The 22,429-nt window shown below is 41.6% G+C and overlaps 1 protein-coding gene across 1 annotated transcript in view; it reads left to right on the top strand.

Annotated features, from left to right (window-relative positions):
* Window positions 1–21,415, top strand: part of SLITRK6 (SLIT and NTRK like family member 6) — a 98,697-nt gene extending 77,282 nt beyond the window's left edge. The window contains exon 2 of the mRNA XM_073580447.1: window positions 17,105–21,415. Within this exon, the coding sequence (XP_073436548.1) occupies window positions 17,127–19,646 (2,520 nt within the window). The 5' untranslated portion in view covers window positions 17,105–17,126 and the 3' untranslated portion in view covers window positions 19,647–21,415. The remainder of the gene's footprint in view (window positions 1–17,104) is intronic.
* The last annotated feature ends 1,014 nt before the right edge of the window (window positions 21,416–22,429 follow it).

Raw genomic sequence — 22,429 nt, forward strand, 5'->3', positions numbered from 1 at the left:
CGACTATAGGGAAAAGTCGGGGGTCCGACCAAAACACGAAACCCAAAGTAAGTCAATGGAGAATTAAAGTCGGCAGTGAGAGGAGGATAGGAAACACACCTACAGTGCCCATTTGAATGCCAAAAGCATCAATTCTTATTACTTAAGCTTGTCAACCTTAATTTACTTCATAATACTAGTTACGCACTGAAAGATGGGGGTTATTTGGCTACCGTTGGGGGGGGGTAGGGCTGGCTCCAGGTTTTCGTGGGCCCAGGGCCAAAGAGCGCCCCTTTAACACATACCACAACTCATGATGCTCCGATATGGCAGAGAAATGGCAGTATAGTACAATGAAAAATACTTAAGTTCTTACATCTCATGACTGATATCCATTTTAAATTCTCCAATACCTCCAAAAATGGACAGTATATAACTCCATACAGTATTATGGCCAGCGCTTAGTGCTCTATACAGAGTAATGAGGCCCATATATTTCTCCATATGGTATCCTTGATCCCATATAATGTTTCAAACCGTATATGATGAGCTCCACATAATGCTATAGTATATGTTGGTCCCAATGGATGAAGCTCCACTGTCTTATGGGCCCAAATAATTCTCCATATATAATGGGCCCCATTTCTACTGCTCTAGTGTATAATGGGCCCTGTAAATGCTGCTCCAGTGTCTGATGTCCACCTTTGGAATACTCCAGTGTATGGTGGGCCCCATATATCATTCACCAGAGTATAGTGCTCCCCAAAAATTGCTGTCCCAACATTAAAAACAATTACATAAGTCTCCTTGCTAGGGAATCCCAGCACTACTCTGAACTCCTTGTCGTCCCCATCTTCCATCTCACTGAACTTGGCTGTTTAGGCTCTCCCACCGGCAGAGACACTTTTGCGTACTATGCGGTGCCCTGTGCCAGTGCCATCGCCCATGAGTATGCCCCCCCACCTGCTCAAGGAACCTGCACTTTCATCTGCACCTTCCTCTTTGTCACCGTGTAAGGTGGTGTAGTATGTGGGAAGGGGAACCTGAGCTTCCTCTGGGTCAGATTCTGGCCGTGTCGAGTGCGAGGGGAATGTAGTGGTCTGGGTCAATGTACCAGCAGCATCATCCAACAGTGGCTGGGCCTCAGTGCACTTGTGACGTCCCCAAGAGTACGGTCGTCACTGTGGCATTACCTTCCTCCTAGGGACTGTGTTGTCAAGCTTGGGAGCAACGAAGGATCTCTCTAGCAGTGAAACCAACACACAACACATTTCCCACTCCAGGCTAGCAGGGAGACCTCTGAGGAGCTGCTCTCTGTGGTCGGGAGGAGGTAAGTTAGGGAACTCTGTGCATTGAAGAGGAAGTGTGTGGACGTGAGAAGGGGAGCTGGAGGATGAGCAGAGTTAAGGCTCACTCCTAGCTGGAGCGCATGGTCCCGATTCCGGTCTCCGAGTTTGTAGGGACACTGACGTTAATGCAGCAGAAACCGGGGGAAGTAGCAGCTATAAATGCTCTGTACCCAACTAAGGCTCGGAGGCCCCAGCATCAACGTGTGGGAGCCAGAAGGAAAAGGCTACAGCTGTCTGCCATACAAGTAAAGTCTGAGGAACATCTGTTAGACAGGAGGCGCTTCAGTGAACCAAGGTCCTGTGAGTGCTTCCCCCACAAGCGCTAGAAAGGAGACGTTCAGGAAGGTACATGTTGGCGGAGTGTTGGAAGGGAGCTTTCCATTTTGGTGCCGGAGGTTGGCTGAGGTCCTGACCCTGAGGACACAGCACGGAGGCAGGCATCTGTGTAACCTGCAGACTGTGAGTAAAGCTTTGGAATTGCACGCTCTGGTGTCCTACAGTTATTCCAGCACCGCTACATCTGGGTACCAGCACCTACACCGCCTGTGCCTTTCCTCCATCACTACATCTACACTTCCTTAGGACTTCAGCTCCACCTGTGGGGAGCTTCACCATCTTTGCTGCACAACACCATCAGTCCCAGAGGATCTGCATGCAGCATCGGCCAAACATCTATGTTGCCGAACACCACAGGTGGCGTCAAACTATATATAAACTCTTTCCCATTATACTACGCCATTTACATGGGCGCCCAGGGCCACCGTCCGGGTGACCGCTGCTGTGACACATCCCACTGACACCGGCCCGGTACCGAGTACCCCACAGCCCTGGGAGGGCGACCCATATGCCGACTGCTGATCGGGCGGCGTTATTCCCACGAACCTCGAAACAGCATCCATGAAGGCAAAGTTTTTGGTTTCCGGGGGCAGTATGATTGCAAAGCTGAACCTTAAAGGAATGTCCAAAAGGGCACCACCAGGAGTGGAGCCTGTGGCTTAATTGGACTCCACCTGGGAAACCACAACCATGCCACCTAAAGAAAGGATGCACACTTTGTAAGCTTTGTCGATTCTGTGTGTGGTGTGGTATGTGTGTTTGTAGTTGTGCTAGCAATTTCTCAGCTTTATTCCGTTAACAACCGAGACTCCGGCATGCCCCCGCAGTACGCGTCAAGCTTACTAGAGGGATAAGCGAGGCTCTGGCACGTGAGATCGCGCAATAACAGGTCTAGCATTCCCGTACATGTCCAGGGCTGCATGCATGCTACACTGAAAGGACCAGCTTTTGTCGCTTACAGGTGCAGATAACCTGCTGAACTCCGTTAGTGATGGGGATCTGGGATTCAGATTATTCCCCGCGAATGATGATTTCCCAGTAAGTTCAGGTCAATCGCAATTCCGGAGTTAGGCCTAACCGTCATTCCTGAAAAAATTACATGTCCAAACCACAGGTGCTTTAGCTTGCTTAACAGCTCGGCAGCCGTTCTCAGGCCCAGTATGGATTCAACAACATTGAAGAAAGTTGATAAAGGGTACAGTTTGACCGGATAACACATATATATGTAGCCTAGTTTACACATTAAAAATATATGTCTGTAGATCAGGACGCCGACTCAGATGTTCTCAGGCCCAGTATGGATTTGACCAGATTGTACAAAGTTGAGAAAGGGTACTTTATCACTGGATAGCAGGTATATATAGTATAGTTTAAACATGTAAAATCTCCGCGTTCTCAGTATGGATTACACAGCAATCTAAAAAGTGGAAAAAAGGAAATGCATTTGAGACGTACACAACTATATACTTTTGGTGTTATTTTTAAATCTTCATATATATTTCTGTCTCAGTAATACAGTCCAGCCTCTCCGCAATAGGAAATGAGATGCATACAATTACTGACATAAAGGCTAGTGATTGCAGAAATCTAGGAATTACTATTCACGGGAAAAACTTCCGTCACAATTCTCATAAGCGATGCTGACCCTCAATTAATTTGTGTGTTGAGACAGTGAAAACATTTTTTTTGTGAATAAAGTTTGCTGTATCGCACTTCCGTTGATTCCATCACTGTTACTCATCTCAATCAAATTTTTATCACAGGGAGCGATGTAAACATGCTGCTCACTGGCTATCATGATCTGTCACGTAACTTTGGAGTGCAAAAGACAGAAGCCACAGGCCGTAGGCGATTCTATTTGATTGGCATGAGAGGGCACATTTTAAAATGTGTGCCGGAATGTCACACGTTTGTGAGTAGGATAATTGTGAAAGCTGATGATAAACCACCACTGCATGTCATTGTGAGTCGACGTCCATAAGAAATGGAAGCCATTGATCATCTGGAGCTAGAGCCCGGCCAGCAGGACAGGGCATAGCTACATATTAACCATCATCTTTCAGTTCAATCAATTTGTAGCGGCACTCCCATTGAAGGATTTGACAGCCCAGACTACACAGCGGAGGAGCAGGGAGAGGTAAACATTGCAAATGCTGGGGCCCTGCCCCAGCAAGGGGGGCACACTCGTGGGCTTCGGTACTGGCACTGGACCCCTCATAATACGGCGGTGTGTCTGACGGCGAGTGTGCACCACCACCGTCAGAGACACTTGATTGCACTATGAGGGACCCTGTGCCAGTGCCCGCGCCCAAGAGTCGGCCTACCCACCTGTCCAGGGCAATGGCACTCGCACGGTTTCGTGCGCTAGGTGGTGACCCCGGCCATGGGGGGGGCAGCCCAGTTAGGGCGGTTTACAAAGTGGCATATGTTGATGTGGGACATTCAGCTGATGCAAAAGGCGAAATGGGTCAAGTTTGCGGAATAGGAGGAGGACCAAAGCAAGCCATTTTTCTGGTAACCTATGTGTCATCAAGGGAAGGTGGGACAAAATCCTTGGAAACCCATGCATGGTTCATTTTAATGAAGGTTAGATCATCCACATTTTGTGTTGACAGATGGGTCCTTTTTTTTCTGTCAGGATTGATCCAGCTGCACTGAAGACTCTTTCCGATAGCACACTTGCAGCTGGGCAAGCGAGCTCCTGTAAGGCATATTGTGCCAATTCAGGCCAGGTGTCCAGTTTAGCGGCCCAATAGGCAAAGGGGAATGACCTGTGCGGGAGAACATCGATATGGGAGGAAAAGTAGTTTGTAACCATAGTTGACAACGGCTGTCTCCTGTCACTTTCCATCGATGCAGTATTACCAGTTGTGTGAGCGGTCCGTGAAAAATCAGTCCTCAACATTGTCATGAAACCCCTGTCTCCAACGCCACTTCTGCTGTGTGCACCACGAACACCTCTGCCAAGCTGCACCCAGCCCGTACGGCTCGTGTGAGAACCATCACCGCTGCTGTGTGCTGGAAATGCCTCAACCAACCGGTTTACCAGAGTTGCTTGTCTATTAGCCAATATTAGGTCAAGGTTCTCCTGTGGCATGATGTTTTGTAATTTGCCTTTATAGCGTGGATCCAGGATGCTGGCAAACCAGTAGTCGTCATCGCTCATCATTTTGGCAATGCGGGGGTCCCTTTTTAGGATCTGCAAGGCATAATCTGACATGTGGGCCAATGTTCCCGGTGTCAAAGATGCACTGCAAGTGCTGGTTGGAGGAGCACTTTTTGGCAAATCCACATCCCTCCAGTCACGCACAAACCCTATACCAGACCTTGCCACGCCAACATTTTCACTTGCCCCACGAGATGCATCCTCCTCCCCTAAGTAATCATCCCCATCATCATCCTCCTCCTCCTCTTCTTCCTCCACCTCGTCCAGTAGAGGTCCCTGAGCAGACAATGGCTGAATGTCATCAAGGATTCCCTCCTTTTCCTCCTCGTCAACATTGGCTGCAGACGCCAGCTCCTTAAGGTGCGTCAAAGTTTGCATGAGCAGACGCATAAGTGGGATGCATATGCTTAGGATGGCGTCGTCTGCGCTTACCAGCCGTGTGCATTCCTCAAATCACTGAAGGACTTTACAGAGGTCTTTCAGCTTTGACCACTGCACACCTGTCAACTCCATGTCTGCTCTCAAAGTGCCAGGCCCTGTATCCTCCCACAAATGCATTATGGCCTGCCTCTGTTCGCACAGCCGCTCAACCATGTGCAGGGTGGAGTTCCACCTTGTTGCAATGTCGATAATGAGGTGGTGGTTGGGAAGGTGGAGCAATCGCTGCAGCTTCTGCATACAAATGGAGTGTACAGGCGACCGGCGGATGTGCGAGCACAGTCTTCGCACCTTCTGGAGCAGGGCTGTTAACTCCGGATAATTGTTGAGGAAGCACTGCATCACCAGGTTCAAGGTGTGAGCCAAGCAAGGTATGTGGCTGAGTTTTGAAAGGGCTATGGCTGCCACAAAATTCCGGCCATTATCACTAACTACCTTGCCTGCCTCAAGATGTATACTGCCCAGCCATGACTCAGTTTGTCGCTGAAAGTGCTCAGCCAGCACCTCCGCGGTGTGTCTGTCGCCCAAACACATCATCTGCAACACAGCCTGCTGACACTTTCCACTAGCTGCTTGATAGGGGGACACCTCGTGTGCAATAGTGGCAGCTGCAGATGGAGTGCTCGTACGACTGCGCTCTGTGGACGAGCTTTCGCTTCTGGAGGAGGAGGGTCGAACGCCTACAGCCAACTGTTTCCTATACCGTGGGCTAGGCAGCACTGTCCCACCACTGCTGTCCCCTGTGGACCCTGCATCCACCACATTAACCCAGTGTGCAGTGATGGTCACGTAACGGCCCTGGCCATGCCAACTGGACCATGCATCTGTTGTGAGGTGCACCTTTCCGCTCACTGACTGCTTGAGTGCATGGACAATGCGGTCTTTCACATGATGGTGGAGGGCTGGGATGGCTTTGCGAGAGAAGAAGTGGCGACAGGGTAGGTCATAGCGTGGTACTGAATAGGCCATGAGTTCGCGGAAAGCTGCGCTTTCCACCAACCGATAGGGCATCATCTCTAACGAGATTAGTTTGGCAATGTGGGCGTTCAAACCCATTGTACGCGGATGAGAGACTGAGTACTTTCTTGACCTACTCAGTCTCTGGGAGGGTGAGCTGGACTTGAGAGCTGCATATGGTGGAACTAGCGGTGGACAGGGCGGACTGAGAGAGGGTTGATGGTGATGGAGTTGGTGTTCTTTCTGATGGCCTAGATTCAGTCATTCATTGATATAACAGTGGGATTCAATGACTGCTTTGGCCTTGCAACGACACCTCAACATTTGCTGCTGTGATAACCGGTGGGCTTACAGTGGGGGAAACAATGTAGCGTTGCTGACTACCTTCTTTGTGATCAGTTGCACATGTGGTACTTGAGGTTTGGTGTTGTGTCCACGCTTGCAAGTGCATGCTGGTTAAATGTCTCAGCATGCAACTGGTATTCAAATTTTTCAGATTTTTCCCTCGGCTAAAGGTCTTTGCGCACTTCTTACAGATAACCTTGGCCTGATCATGAGGATTTTGTTCAAAAAAGTGCCACACTGCACTCTTCCTACTTTGGAAGACATTTTGCGGCTTAGCACGCTGTGCTATTTTGACCGTCTGGACAAGCTGTCCAGCAACTCTTTTGATTTTTGGAACCTGTCTTTGGAGTGCTCCGGGCCTGCCAGATAACAGCTGTTGCGATGTTGATGTCTGCTGTGGATGCTCCTCCTCCTCATCTGAGCTATTGGAAGCAGCACCCTCTTCCCCCAATGGATGCCAATCTGGGTCAACAACTGGGTCATCCATCACCTCCTCTTCAATGTCATGTGCACCTTCCTCTGTGTCACCGTGTATGGTGGTATAGTATGCGGGAAGGGGCACCTGAGTCTCATCAGGGTCAGAATCTGGCTCATTACACTGTGAGGACAATGTAGTGCTCTGAGTGAATGTACCAGCAGAATCATCTATCAGTGGCTGTGCATCAGTGCACTCCATGTCAGATTCATCTTGGCCTGGGTAATTCACCATTTCACTTGATAACCCAGGCATGGTATGTGAAACAGCTCCATGGAGTAATCAGTTGTATGGCCTGCGTCATCCTTCAATCTTGGTTGGGGTGAAGGACACAAGGAAAGGTGTGGTTCATGAACATGAGCCTCCAATGACGACTCAGTGCTTTTATTTTTTACAACTGAAGAAGAGGAGGCGATAGAGCTGGAGGCTGAGTCAGCAATGTAAGCCAAAACTTTTTCCTGAAGCTCTGGCTTTAAAAGCGGTTTGCCAACTCCTAGAAAACTAAGCCTTTGAGGCCTTGTGGAGCCAGACGGTGACGCAGGCTCAACACCTCCTGCATTCGGTCCCATTTTGCTTTTGCCACTACCATTAGATCCACCACCAACACCATCATTACCAGCTTGCAACCCCCGCCCAATTCCACGGCCTCTTCCACCAGCCTTCCTCATTTTTTGTAAAAATGAACACAAAATCCCATAAACTATATAGTAATGTAAAACAAGGTACAAGGTGTATATAGGACAGGGAAGATGTAGAATTTCTGAACACACTTGTGGACACTGTTGGATTGTGTGAGGCCCAGTGAATATCACACCGCTATGTCAGTCTCAATGTCGTAGGTGTGAAAAATGTCACTATAGGACAGGGGAGATGTAGAATTTCTGAACACACTTGTGGACACTGTTGGATTGTGTGAGGCCCAGTGAATATCACACCGCTATGTCAGTCTCAATGTCGTAGGTGTGAAAAATGTCACTATAGGACAGGGGAGATGTAGAATTTCTGAACACACTTGTGGACACTGTTGGATTGTGTGAGGCCCAGTGAATATCACACCGCTGTCAGTCTCAATGTCGCAGGTGTCAAAAATGTCACTATAGGACAGGGGAGATGTAGAATTTCTGAACACACTTGTGGACACTGTTGGATTGTGTGAGGCCCAGTGAATATCACACCGCTATGTCACAGGCAGAAATTGGCTAGTGTATTACAAACTACAAGGTGTATGTAGAATTGGGTAGAATAGGAATCAACCTAGAGTGTAGGTCTGTAAGAACGGAACAAGTCCTCGACTTATCCTTACAGAGTCACACACAGCTTCACTGTGGCCGTGATAACAGCCGTTACACGGTACTGAGAGAGGAGCATGCACGTACACCGCTGTCCGGTGTCCGTAAAATTGTCAAGCTCCGTGTTTTTTAAGTATACGGACTGACACACGCTGTCTCTATAGTTGAATGTGGTCAAACAGCAAATTTACTTAACTGTTTGAAAACCAGACAAAACTAGAAGGTGGAGGTCTGTAAGAGCGGAACATGTCCTCGACTTATTCTCAGAGTCACACACAGCTTCACTGTGGCCGTGATAACAGCCATTACACGGTACTGTGTGAGGAGCGTACACCGCTGTATGGTGTGAAAAAATGCACGCTCAGTACCTCACCAGGACAAAAAAAAAATTTGGATTGCTTTTAAAAAAGCAGTTTGCAGAGCAGTGGGAAAACAGCAATTCAGCTATCAGGAAGCCTTATAAGGCAGCCTAACAACCAACACAGCTGATCCAGCAAAATATAGCCTCCACTTGCACTGCACACACAGTGACTGGTGTGTTGTACAGGCAAAATCGCTAGCAGCAGAAGCAGTTTTTGGTGTCTTCTTCCCTGCCTAACGCTCTCCCTACAGAATCAGCAGCAGCAGCAGCTCTCCCTATTCTGAGATCAGCATGAGTAACATGGCGGTCGGCGTGCACACCCTTTTATACCCCCTGTGATGCCCCCCAAAGCAAGCCAATCACTTGCATGCCCTTCTCAAAGATGGTGGTGACCCCTGCCTATGTCATCACATTGCCCACAGTGTCCGTGGATCCTGATTGGCTGAAAAAGGGCGGAAAACAAGCCTTTGAAACGCGACTTTGGTGCTAAAGTCGCCGAGCTCGTGGCCGACCTCACCCTAGGGTCGGGTTTCGTTTCATGAAACCCGACTTTACCAAAAGTCGACGACTTTTGAAATTTTTCAAACCGTTTCGCTCAACTCTAGTCATACATAAAAGCATTAAAACTATGTACAAAATTGTAAGTAGTACTGCTGAGGAGTGTGACAACAGAATAACCATGAGCCTTCATGTACAACATACATATCATGGCCAGCAATGAAGTATTACACAAAAAGTGTGTTTCCATAAATGGAGTGAAAAACTGATTTAAGCACAAGTCAGATCAAAGTACGGCACAAAACAGCCCAAAATTCCCAAGGGAGTCATGCTAATACAGTATGTTGTCTATAGCAATTTTAGTTTACCTGTTTGTTTTCTTCAGACTTTTAACTGAATACTTATTATTTTTCTGTTGTTGCTTTGGACAATTGTTAGTCACAGGTTGATTTGCCTCCCTCTTCATTGTTTTTATCGATTTAAACAATATTACCAACTTGCCTAGAGTATTACCACATTACCATTTGAATTCCTAACTGAAAAGCAGTTTAATCTTTTGTCTACTAATCCACTTAACAAAACCCTTCCCTGGTTAATGTATGACTCAGGACCATGCAACACTACCCAGATTAAGTTTTCTTCATTGACTTTATCTACTACTGGAAATGATTCTGCTTGTTCTTCTATGTACAAAGCTGACATGGCTGACATTTTTGTCATGAATTATAGTCTTTAACAAGACAATGATCCAAATTTGTCATTTGCATTATTTTGAGATATTATTCTCTCATGATTTTCTTTTTGACAGGGCAGATTTTCTTAGAATCATAGAATCGTAGAGTTGGAAGGGACCTCCTGGGCCATCTGGTCCAACCCCCTGCTCAAAGCAGGATTCGCTAAATCATCCCAGACAGATGTCTGTCCAGCTTCTGTTTGAAGACTTCTTTTGAAGGAGAACTCACCACCTCTCGTGGCAGCCTGTTCCACTCATTGGTCACTCTAACTGTAAAAAAGTTTTTTCTAATATCTAATCTGTGTCTCGATCCATTCAGTTTCATCCCATTGCTCCTAGTTGTTCCTTGTGCAAATGAGAATAAAGATGATCCTTCTACAATGTGACAGCCCTTGAGATATTTGTAGACAGCTATTAAGTCTCCTCTCAGTCTTCTCTTCTGCAAGCTAAACACTCCCAAATCCTGCAACCTTTCCTCATAAGACAGGGTTTGCAGACTGGTCACCATTCTGGTCGCTCTTTTCTGAACTTGCTCCAGTTTGTTGATGTCTTTTTTAAAATGTGGCACCCAAAACTGGACACAGCATTCCAGATGAAGTCTGACCAAACAGGATTAGAGGGCAATAATGACTTCATGTGATCTAGACTCTATGCTTCTGTTAATACAGCCTATTGCATATGCCTTTTTTGCTGCTGCATCACACTGCTTTTTTCATTTTTATTGCCCAGATGTAGTACTTTGCATTTTTCCCTGTTAAAAACCATTCTGTTAGTTGCTGCCCACTTCTCCAGTTTATTTATATCTTTTTGAATCCTCTCTCTCTTCTCTAGTATTAGCTATCCCTCCAAGCTTTGTGTCATCAGCAAATTTATTCAGTTTACCCTCAATTCCTTCATCTAAGGCCAGTTTCACATTTGCGCTTTATAGCGCAGCGACGGCCTGCGCACGGCCGCCGCTAAGCCCCGCCCCCTGCTGGCTCCCTGCCCGCCCCTTCCGGTCATCACCGCCTACTAGCATACAAGGACGCTAGTGATCTGCGCACCCTATCTTTAGCATAGGGTGCGCAGGCCGTGTGCTAGCAGGATTTTGCCGTGCGCTGTGCACTTTTGAAGGTGCGCCGAACGCAGCATGTTGCATTTCGGCACGCTCAGCACACCTTCAAAAGTGCGCAGCGCACGGCAAAATACTGCTAGCGCACGGCCAGCGCACTATCTGCGCACCCTATGCTAAAGATAGGGTGTGCAGATCGCAAGCGTCCTTGTGCGCTAGTAGGCGCCGATGACTGGACGGGGCGGGCAGGGGGCGGGGCTTTGCAGCGTCCGTGCGCAGGCCGTCGCTGCGCTATAAAGCGCAAATGTGAAACCGGCCTAAATCGTTGACAAAGATGTTGAACAATACAGGGCTCAGGACAGAGCCCTGTGGTACCCCACTTGAGACATTCAACCAACTCGATGTGCAGCCATTTACGACCACTCTTTGGGTCTGATCACTAAGCCAGTTATGAATCCACCTAACAGTTGCCTTGTCCATTCCATACTTAGCCATTTTTTCAATAAGGATTGTGTGAGATACTTTGGCAAATGCTTTGCTGAAGTCAAGATATACTATATCTACAGCATTTCCCCTATCTACCCAGTGAATCTGTCATAGAAGGAAATTAAGTTAGTCTGACATGAGATATTAGTTACAAACCCATGCTGACTAATCACTTCATTCTTATCCAGGTACTTGCATACATGTTGTTTAATAATTTGTTCAAAGATCTTTCCTGGTATAGAAGTGAGACTCACCGGCCAATAGTTGCCTGGGTCCACCTTCATCCCCTTTTTGAAGATAGGAGCAACATTTGCTCTTCTCCAGTCTTCTGGGACTTCTCCTGTTCTCCAAGAATTTTCAAAGATTATGGAGAGGGGTTCAAAAATTTCTTCTGCTATCTCCTTCAGTACTCTGGGGTGTAATTCATCTGGACCTGGAGACTTGAATTCATTTAGGTTAGCTAAGTGTTTCCTCACTATCTTTCTGTTTGTAGATATCCTGGATTCTTCTATTCCCTTAATAGGACAGTGAAGAAAATTTGATGTTATATTTCCTTTCTGAGAGAAAACAGATGCAAAATAGGAATTTAAAAGTTCGGCCTTCTCAACATTCTGTCTTACCATTTCATCATTTTCATCCTGTAAAATTCCTATAGCATCTTTGACTTTTCTTTTACTTTTGACATATCCCCAAAATCCTTTATTATTGCTTTTGACGTCTCTTGCAAGCCTCAATTCATTGTCAGCTTTAAATAATCTGATTTGTGCCCTGCAAGTTCTGCAGACAGCATTAAATTCTTCATTAGATATGCCTCCCTCTATCCATTTTATAAACATTTCTTTCTTCCTTTTTAGCATGTGCTTAAGTTCTGTGTTCATCCTGGTTTCCTTAAATGCTTCCTATTCTTCTCTCTTTTCAGAATTGTTAACAATTGTCCTTTGAGAATTTCATTTTTCAAGATTTCCCATCCTTCCTGGACATTTTTGTAATTAATGATATCCAGCCATTGGATCCCTCCAATTCTCTTTCTGGATCCCTCAAAATCTGCCTTTCTGAAATCTAACCTTGACGTCTGAGTCTTCACAGGTCTTCCTCCTCTAGTTATCCAAAATTCTAAAATAGCATGGTCTCTACCTTCTAGGGTCCCAGCCACTTTTACCTCCTCAACCATTTCCTCCCTGTTTATAAGGATTAGATCCAAGGTAGCAGATCCCCTTGTTTTCTCCCCTAGCTTTTGGAAGATAAAGTTGTCAGCAAGAGAGGATAAGAATTTCCTTGACCTGTTAGTTTTGCCTGAGAGAGATTCCCAACAAATGTCAGGATAGTTGAACTCTCCCATGGCAACTATGTCATATTTTTTGGAGAACTTGGCCATTTGATGCATAAAGAGTTCATCCATATCTTCAGCTTGCACAGGAGGCTTGTAGTAAATTCCTACAATGGTGTTCTTTCCATTGTCATGTCCTTGTATTCTTACCCAAAAAGTTTCCACAGAACTCCCAGTCTCTGAATCTTCAATCTCTGTGCAGATATACGTGTTTCTAACATACAATGCGACACCTCCTCCTCATTTATCAAGTCTGTATCTAGCAAATAAGTTGTATCCTTCTAGCCTTGTATTCCAATCATGAGTATTGTCCCACCATGTTTCAGTGATTCCAATGACATCATATTTCTTTTCCTGCGTTAGTAGTTCCAATTCTCCTTGTTTATTGCCCATATTTTGTGCATTAGTATAGAAACATTTTAGTTTGTGATTGGTTTCTCTTTCTCCAATATTTTTATTATTTAGATTATTTTGTCTTTGTTCTTCCTTTCCACTTCTAATAGCAGAGTTCTCAATAGCATTTGTTTGGTGTATGGCTTTTTCTGGCCTTTTGCTTCCCTTCCCACATTGTTCTAGTTTAAAGATCTCCTGATTAGTGTAGCAAGGCGACTTCCAAATACATGTTTTCCAGTCTTTGTAAGGTGCACCCCATCTCAAGCAAGTAGTCCATCGTATAGGTAATTCATTCTGTGATCCAGAAATCCAAATCCTTGCTGACGGCACCATCGACGTAGCCAGTTGTTCACCTGCAGAATCTTATTCCACCTCCTTGTTCCATGGCCATCCACTGGGAGGATGGAAGAGAAGACTACCTGCGCTCCCAGTTCTTTCACTTTCTTACCTAAGTTTTCAAAGTCACTGCAGATGGTTTCCAGGTTGCTTCTTGCTGTGTCATTTGTCCCCACATGTATTAGCAGGAATGTGTAGTCATCTGTAGATCTGAAGAGTCCTGATATCCTGTCAGACACATCTTTAATTTTTACACCTGGAAGACAGCACATTTATCTTGAGGTTATATCCGGTCTGCAGATAGCGGCCTCTGTTCCTCTCAACAGAGAATCCCCCATGACCACCACTGTTTCTTCTTCACAACATTCTGAAGGCGTACAAGGTTGCTGTTTGTGGGCAAAGTCTTATCCTGATGTATTTCTTCATTGTTCTCCTGCATAAGAGCCTGGTACTGGTTCCTAAGCAGTATGGGCAATGACTGCTTCCCGATCCTCCTGCTTCTCTAGGTCACATGTTTCCATTCCTCTGTTTCTTCAGGTGCACTTCGAATTTCTTCTCTTTCTGTAACATGATGAGATAATTCTGCTCTGCCTAAGAACTCTTCACCTTCTTTAATGATTTTCAATGTAGCTAACCTCTCTTCGAGATTTTGCAACTTTTCCTCCAACAGGGACACAAGTTTGCATTTGTGGCATGTGAAGTTTGGCATTTCCACTGGTAAGTCTGTGAACATGTAGCAAGAAATGCAGCTCACCAAATGGCTCCTGGCCTCTTCCATATTGTTATTGTCAAAGAGATTTCAAAGTGATGAAAAAGGAGCCAAAATCCAGTGATCAATGAGCTCGCGGAGACTCTTCACTTATCCCAGAAGGCACTGGGAATATGCAAATTGTCTCCTCAGGACTCTTCCCCTGGTTTACCGATTTCCTCTTATCAGCTGCAACGGCCAAAATCCAGTGATCGTTGATCTCGCAGAGACTCTTCACATATCCCAGAAGGCACTGGGAATATGCAAATTGTCTCCTCAGGACTCTTTCCCTGGTTTGGAACATTTTCTTCAAAATGTTTTAAATTGGGAGCATAATTTTTAATTGGTGCAAATTCAAGGATGCCTTTTTAGAGTTAAAAGTTTCAAAACCCTATCAATATGTTTTACAATAACACATGCAAGTCTTCAACTGCACACTCAAAGAAAAATAAAACTAAACTTCAGAAATGTAATGTTTCAAATATTTGTAAATGATGAATTAGTCTAAATTATCTGGATGACCAAAACTATGACCATAACACTAAGCAAAATAAAAGCCAAGTTATAAAATAAATGCATATGATAAAAAGAAATGTGTTTTCATATAGCATCATTAATATAATCACATGCTATTCATTTTTTATATTATTTAGGCAAATAACTGGTTTGATAACAGTATTTCTTAAACTTATGTGATTATGTGTTTGATGAATATTGCTATAGACTAGTGTTTCTGAACATTCCTAAGTCAAATTGTTCACCGTCAGAAAATCTTAATCAAGTAGTCCTAAGGCTAGAATCAGTCATAATTGTGAATTTGATTGCTCAGATTATAGCATATTACTTTATGCTGTGCTTCTATTAATAAATTATGATGCCTTTTGTCTAATTTAAGTATGTGTATTAATGCTTACTTCTTAGGAAAAAAAATCCTTACCATGAACCCAGAATATATCTAGGATCAGTGTTTTTGTAAAATATTAGGACACAAACTGTAAAAGTATAGCTTTATATCTCATGTCCTCAGAATGTGACCAGCCTTATTACCGGTAACATTACACTAAATATACCAAACACAGTAACCATACCACTTTGCTAGCCACAAACTCGCAGACTAAATTTCCTCAGACTGAAAAAGTATTAAAGTATTTGTCACCTTTCAGTTAATGCTCATCAAGTGGAGAAATTTGGTATGAAAAAACAATAGGCTCTGTGCTAATTTTCGTCGGGTTCACTGGTGATTTCGCGCTGCTACTCTGTGTTTGACATTACACCTAATCATTGAGCTCAGTGGTTCTACTGTTGTAGATGAAATGCCCCACACAGGTCCATTGAGTTTACTGATTGGCTGCCACATTGTTAACATGACAAATGCCAACAGAAAAGAAGAAAGTTGCATTACAGTGGAAATAGTATATACTTTCCTGACCCGGGCAACCTAAATGAGTCTTCCTATAATTAAAGGAAATCTGTCAGATCCCCCATGCCCTCCATCCCACCAACATGTGTGTATTTGTTGTTAAATACCCTGCTTAACCAACCCTTTATAAGGATTATTCCATAAATACATGTTTAAAATAAGTTTTTATAAAATGTACTAGCCAATCTGGTGGTGTTTTCCCCAGACTAGTCAGCCCTTACAGCATGTTATCATGCCCTTATGGGCATGAGAGCATGATTTGCATGAAACAACATCATCATCTCTTGTGACTTTCCTCACCCACGTCATTGTGCCTCTGAAACGGGTGTATGCTTCCTGGTTTTAGAGACACACACAAGTCCATAATTGAAAAAGTTGTCTTCTACATGCACAATGCATCTCTGAGCCGGAAGCATACACCAGATTTCAGAGACTCACAGACGTGATTCAGCAAAGTCTCGTACGAGATTTGCTGAGAGTTGGCGGTGGCTCCAGTTCTTGCAAAACATATTATCATGCCCACAGAGGAGAGGGGAAAAATGCAGGCTCAGCACTGAGCCTGCATCAAAGGCAGTGACACAGTCGATGACGTAAATAAACGTCATCAGGGATTAAACTAAAAAGGGTGGTTAGGCAGGATATTTAACAACCAATATACTAATGCTAGTGGGTTGGAGACCATCGAGTTTTTTATTGCTGGAGGTCCATTTTTAAAGTACATTTACATTAAATGAACTGCAGAAGTTTAACAAGGGCTAACAGGCTAAATGTTTGCAGATTGGCACTTGTTTAATAGTCTATTTAGACAGGCTGATCATGCTTCCACAGAAAGAGTGTTTTGCTTGTTGATAGGGTCATTAATGATTAATGGAAAATGTATATGCACTCTTAAAATCACCATCATTCAATTTTGAGGCACCAACCAATTCCAGCATATCCTATTGATGGGTGATATGCCTAAATTCAGGGACAAACTTTTTAATATTAAAACACTTGTACCATGGTTTAGGAACTCAAAACTATAGATTAAATGTTATATAGCTAATGCAATTTAATGTGCATAAATTGATAAATGATTCAGCTTTAGCATGTTACAGTAGACTTACTTAGAGATTGTGATTCAATGGAGATACCAGATACATCATAGGCCTCCTTGACATATCAGTATTTTTGATCAGTATTTCATCAGTATTTGAGTGCCTAAACCAGGAGTGCCTCCAAACCACAGAACAGGTGTCAATCTTTCAATTATAGTTTTTCTCTGTAAGTACACTCCTGGTTTTGGCATACAAAATTATTGTAATCTTTAGTTCACAGTTCAGAATATATTACTATAGATGTAAAGGCTGTATTTTTCAAGATTGTCAACAAACAATTTGTCATCATAATTTAATATTTTTACTTTTTTTTTCTTTAGGAGGAATCCCTTCTTGGACACAATGATCTTCACTGTATTAATTTATTTTCTTAATAACTTATTAGTAAACTCAGCTTCTAAAGCACTACTTTTGGGATCATGTAAAGATGTGTGTTTATGTGAAGAAAAAGATGGAACTTTATTAATGAATTGTGAAGAAAAGGATATCACAACACTGTCAGAGATAGAAGCACCTCCATCTCAATACTTGGAGATCAATCTTTTGAACAACGGCCTGTATAAACTACACGTGAATGAGTTTTCAGATTTCAGTCATCTAATATCTCTACACCTTGGTTTTAATAATATTGTGGAAATTGAACCTGGGGCTTTCAATGATCTTCGTATGCTTAAGAAACTGCATATTAATCACAATTCATTGGAGATACTACGAGAAAATACTTTTTCAGGGCTAGAGAACTTAGAATTTCTTCAAGCAGACAACAATTTCATAACTACAATTGAATCAAATACATTTACCAAGCTTAATAGATTGAAAGTTCTTATACTTAATGATAATGCTATTAATTTCTTACCTGCAAACATTTTTCGATTTGTACCATTGACACATTTGGACCTAAGAGGAAACCAGTTACAAAATCTTCCGTATGTTGGATTTTTAGAACACATTGGGAGAATTATTGAACTTCAATTAGAAGACAATAGATGGATTTGTAACTGTGACTTGTTGCAGCTTAAAATATGGCTTGAGAATATGCCAAGACAATCTACAATAGGTGATGTGGTCTGCTTCAACCCACCTGATTTGAAAGGAGCTCTGCTTCGAAAGTTAAAAAAAGAAATGTTTTGTATCACAACTCCCAGCAGTGATCTTGAAGAACCTTCAGTACCGTTGTCTTTATTAGGAACAGCATCAATAAATGATGGCCGTTTACCAACAAAAATTACTTCACTTCAAAAAAATCCAACCAAGGAAACATTTGTTCTTACAAAAGCAACTACTATTCTTCCAGGTATTTACTGTCCTGTCCCATGTTATTGTTCTAGTTACAGTATTTCTGGAACTTTGATTCACTGTCAAGAGAGAAATATTGAAAGTGTGTCCGACTTGGGACCTCCACCACTAAATCCAAGAAAGTTAATTTTGGCTGGAAATATTATCCATAGGATTTATAAATCAGATTTTTCAGAGTATGGTACCTTAGAAATGCTTCACTTAGGTAATAATCAAATTGAAATTATTCAGGAACATTCTTTTCAAAATTTGACCAAGTTACAAAAATTGTATTTAAATGGAAACCATTTAAGAAATTTGAACACTGGCACATTCTTTGGGTTGATGAGCATTGAATACTTGTATCTGGAGTATAATGCCATCAGTGAAGTCTCATCCGGGACATTCTCTGTAATGCCAAAACTTAAAGTGCTTTATTTAAATAACAATCTTCTAAAAACTTTACCAGAACATGTATTTTCTGGTGTTCCATTAACAAAACTAAATCTTAAGTCAAACCAATTTATGAATATTCCTTTAAGGAATGTTTTAGAGGAGTTGACGATGTTGACACAGATTGATTTACATGAAAATCCTTGGGACTGCACATGCAATTTAACTGGTCTTCAGAAATGGATACAAGTGCATAAAACGACAGTTATAAGTGAGATTTTTTGTCAGTCTCCCAAAGATGTAGCAAAGATGCAGCTTAAAACCCTTGATAAAGATAAATTATGTCCAGAATTGATAAGTATTCAAGCACTTCCAACACAATTGAGCTTTAATAATCTTACACCGGAATCAACAATGACTAGTAAAGTTGATAACATATTAAAATCACTTTCTGATTACATACCACTTTCTGTCTTAATACTTGGACTTTTAATTATCTTAATAACTGCTGTGCTGTGTTCTGCAGGAATAATAGTTCTTGTCTTGCATAGAAAAAGACGTAACAAGAAGAAACAGGATACTGGACAAATTCGAGAAAATAGTCCTGTTCATATTCAGTACAGCATGTACGGTCATAAAACAACACATCACATGACTGAAAGACCAGGTTCAGTCCTGTGTGAGCAAAGGATAGGAAATCCAATTGTTCAAGTTTATCAGACTCCCCCTTTTACACCAAAACACATAGAGCAAAGTCAGGGGGAAGAAAATCGTCTCAGCCATCCAAAAAACATTACTAGTAGCCTCATAGAAAAAGAGAATAATTCACTGCAAGCTACTTCAAATATAAAGTTCACTGATCCATCAGCAGAATTCATGTCTTTTCAGGATGCGAGTTATCTTTATAGAAACCTCATTGAAAAAGAAAGACAAATGCAACAGCTTGGCATTGCTGAGTATCTGAGAAAGAATATTGCTCATTTGCAACCAGAAATAGAAACTTATTATCCTAAAACTCACGAAGAGGTAAAATTGATGGAAACACTTATGTACACAAGGCCAAGGAAAGTACTGGTAGAACAAACCAAAAATGAATATTTCGAGCTCAAAGCTAATCTCCATTCAGAACCTGACTACCTTGAAGTTCTGGAACAACAGGCAAGACCCATTGATCCTTGCAATGGAGAACATTAGACACTTAATACTGAACTTGAGCCTAACTGCTATGGTAATATGAAGTGCCTCACTGAACTGTCTTAATCAAAGGATATTCTTGTAAAAACTCAGGGATATATGGAATTCTGAAGATGTATTTGAGTTTTCAATATTATATTCTATACAGTTCTGTAAATATGTTAATATAATGTGCATAAAATGTTATTTATACTTTATAAAAAGAAATTATAATTTAATACTATGAAATTGTGTAAATTAAAGAAAAAATCCTAGAGCTTCTACAGTCCATACAAGTCTTTTTGAATTATTTCCCATGCTGAGTTTACAGAAATTACAGCTATCCGATGTCCTTATACATGTCCTAAAATCCACTAATCGCCCTATTCAACAATAGTTTCTATAAAACATAAGGCAACTATCTAGCACAGGTCATGAAATCAAAGAAGTGGTAGAAATAATCACTCTAAGTTTTTGCTTTGCAAGGACACGGGCAGAATATTTTTTACATTTAGATTTTGGGAGACATTTATTTAAGGTCTATCTTATAATGGCTGTTGAGCAAGATGCTCCAAATCTATGAAGAAGTGTTTTTGAAGATCTATTTGCTTGAAGATGGACCTGTCCTTTCTTGGAAGCCCTGATCACTTTTTAGAAATGTGATAAACATGAAAAGGGCAGAAAGGCTTGCATTATTTTACATAAGTCTAGCTTAAAAAAAGGTGCAGAAAACTGACAAACAGCTCTTCAACTTCTAACATCATCCTAAAGGAGGCTTTCAATGTAATGTGCACCTTTTTTCAAAAGCCTCACAGTTAGAAGGTTTAAGTTTGTTGTTAATTATAATGGTGAACTGTATATTTGCCAATGGGATGTACTTCCACGTATCACCTAAAGCAAAGCTGTGAATAGAATACATCTTTGCCAGATGGGGAAAGCCTGTGGGAATCAAAGTGTCATCTCAATCAAAAGTGCCAATGACCCTTTGTTGCAGGTGTTAAAGGATGCCCCAGAACTCACAATCAGTGTCATTTTATCTTTGCCATCAGACGACAAACCATTGGAATTTGTGGTTATTGGTTTTTAAAAAACAGCTAGAAAAAAAAATGTGTCTTTGCCATGATCAGTAAAATTAATTATTTTTTGCCATAATAATACATTTAACCCTTTCATATATTTTGATTGGTGCCATGTGATGAACATTGGTTTGCCTGAATATGTAAATGTACCGTGTCTACTGAACTGAAGTTTCTAGATCTGTGTCGGTACATTCTGAAATATGTTTCTGCTACAAACAAACCAATTCACATACACAATTATTTCAAATATGAATTATGCATGATGTAGAAAGACTTGTGTGCTCTTGTTGTTTTTGTATGTGTATATATTTTTATGAGACCTTGGTTAATTGTGCACACTAAAATGGTTAAATTGTTAACTTTAAGTCATTTTGATTGTATAGTAATGTATTTCCATTTGTAAATATCCTCTCTTGTATTGAAATAGTCACATATTCAATGACATGAATATTTTGTCTAGAAAATATTAGCATTTTCATGTTTATAGTAAACTTATAGACGTATATGATCACCTACTTCTAAAAGAGGTCACAAAGCAGCCAAATTCATAAGATAAATTGCAGTGTAACGCACTAAAGCTTTATTTTACAGAAAACTTTAAAAAATATACTTTTAAGTATTTATTGTCATGTTTTATATGTTTTCTCACAAATACTGTATGAGTGCCTTTACAAAACTACAAATAAATTAGTTCCATATAATAAAATCAGAGCTTCATCTCCATAGTATTTTGTTAAATAGAGTAAATTGAATTAATTAAAATGAAAAAGGTAAGTTATTTTATACAATATTATTAAAATGGGAAAGCCTCATTAAGCAGAAAAACATGGATAAACTTTACAGTTTGATTTTGCAAAACTTAGTGTAACATATTAATCCACTTTTGTCATTAAAGAAATTCAAGTTGGCACTTCAAACAAATATGTATACCAAACCAGAGTAAATAAACTCCAGATTGAAGAGATCCATTATTAAAATTCAATTTATTCCAATATTTTTAAAAATCAGTTTAAATAGACCACTGCTTAATTAAAATGAAAAAGGTAAGTTATTTTATACAATATTATTAAAATGGGAAGGCCTCATTAAGCAGAAAAACATGGATAAACTTTACAGTTTGATTTTGCAAAACATACCTACAGTGTAACATAACTACTGTACAAATAGGACACAGGTCACAGGATATGGAGGAGCAAATTTACTACTAAGTAGTCTCACAGGGCTGGTGTAAAAACATAAAAGCATAGGGAACTGTTTTTATTATATGCTAAATAGAACCAGCACCCTAAAGAATGCATTATGATGCTCCTGATCAAGGCTGACTTACCCTTACTGGTACCTTAATGTGGCAACGAACTCAACAGAAGCACTCATAATTAACGAATATAAAGGTGCTTCTTACAAAATAAGAATATCAGAAAAAAGTTAATTTATTTCAGTTCTTCAATACTAAACGTGAAAGCCATTCATTATGTAGTCATTACAAACAGTGATCTATTTCAAGTGCTTATTTCTGTTAATGTTGATGATTATGGCTTACAGCCAATGAAAACTCAAAAGTCATTATCTCAGTAAATTAGAATACTTTATAACACCAGCTTGAAAAATTATTTTAAAATCTGAAATGTTGACCTACTGAAATGTATGTTCAGTAAAAACACTCAATACTTGGTCGGGGCTCCATTTGCATCAATTACTGCATCAATGTGGCATGGCATGGAGGTG

Source organism: Dendrobates tinctorius, unplaced genomic scaffold, assembly GCF_039654945.1.
Source record: "Dendrobates tinctorius isolate UK_male_01 unplaced genomic scaffold, ASM3965494v1 ptg000064l, whole genome shotgun sequence".
Classification (NCBI taxonomy): Eukaryota; Metazoa; Chordata; class Amphibia; order Anura; family Dendrobatidae; genus Dendrobates; species Dendrobates tinctorius.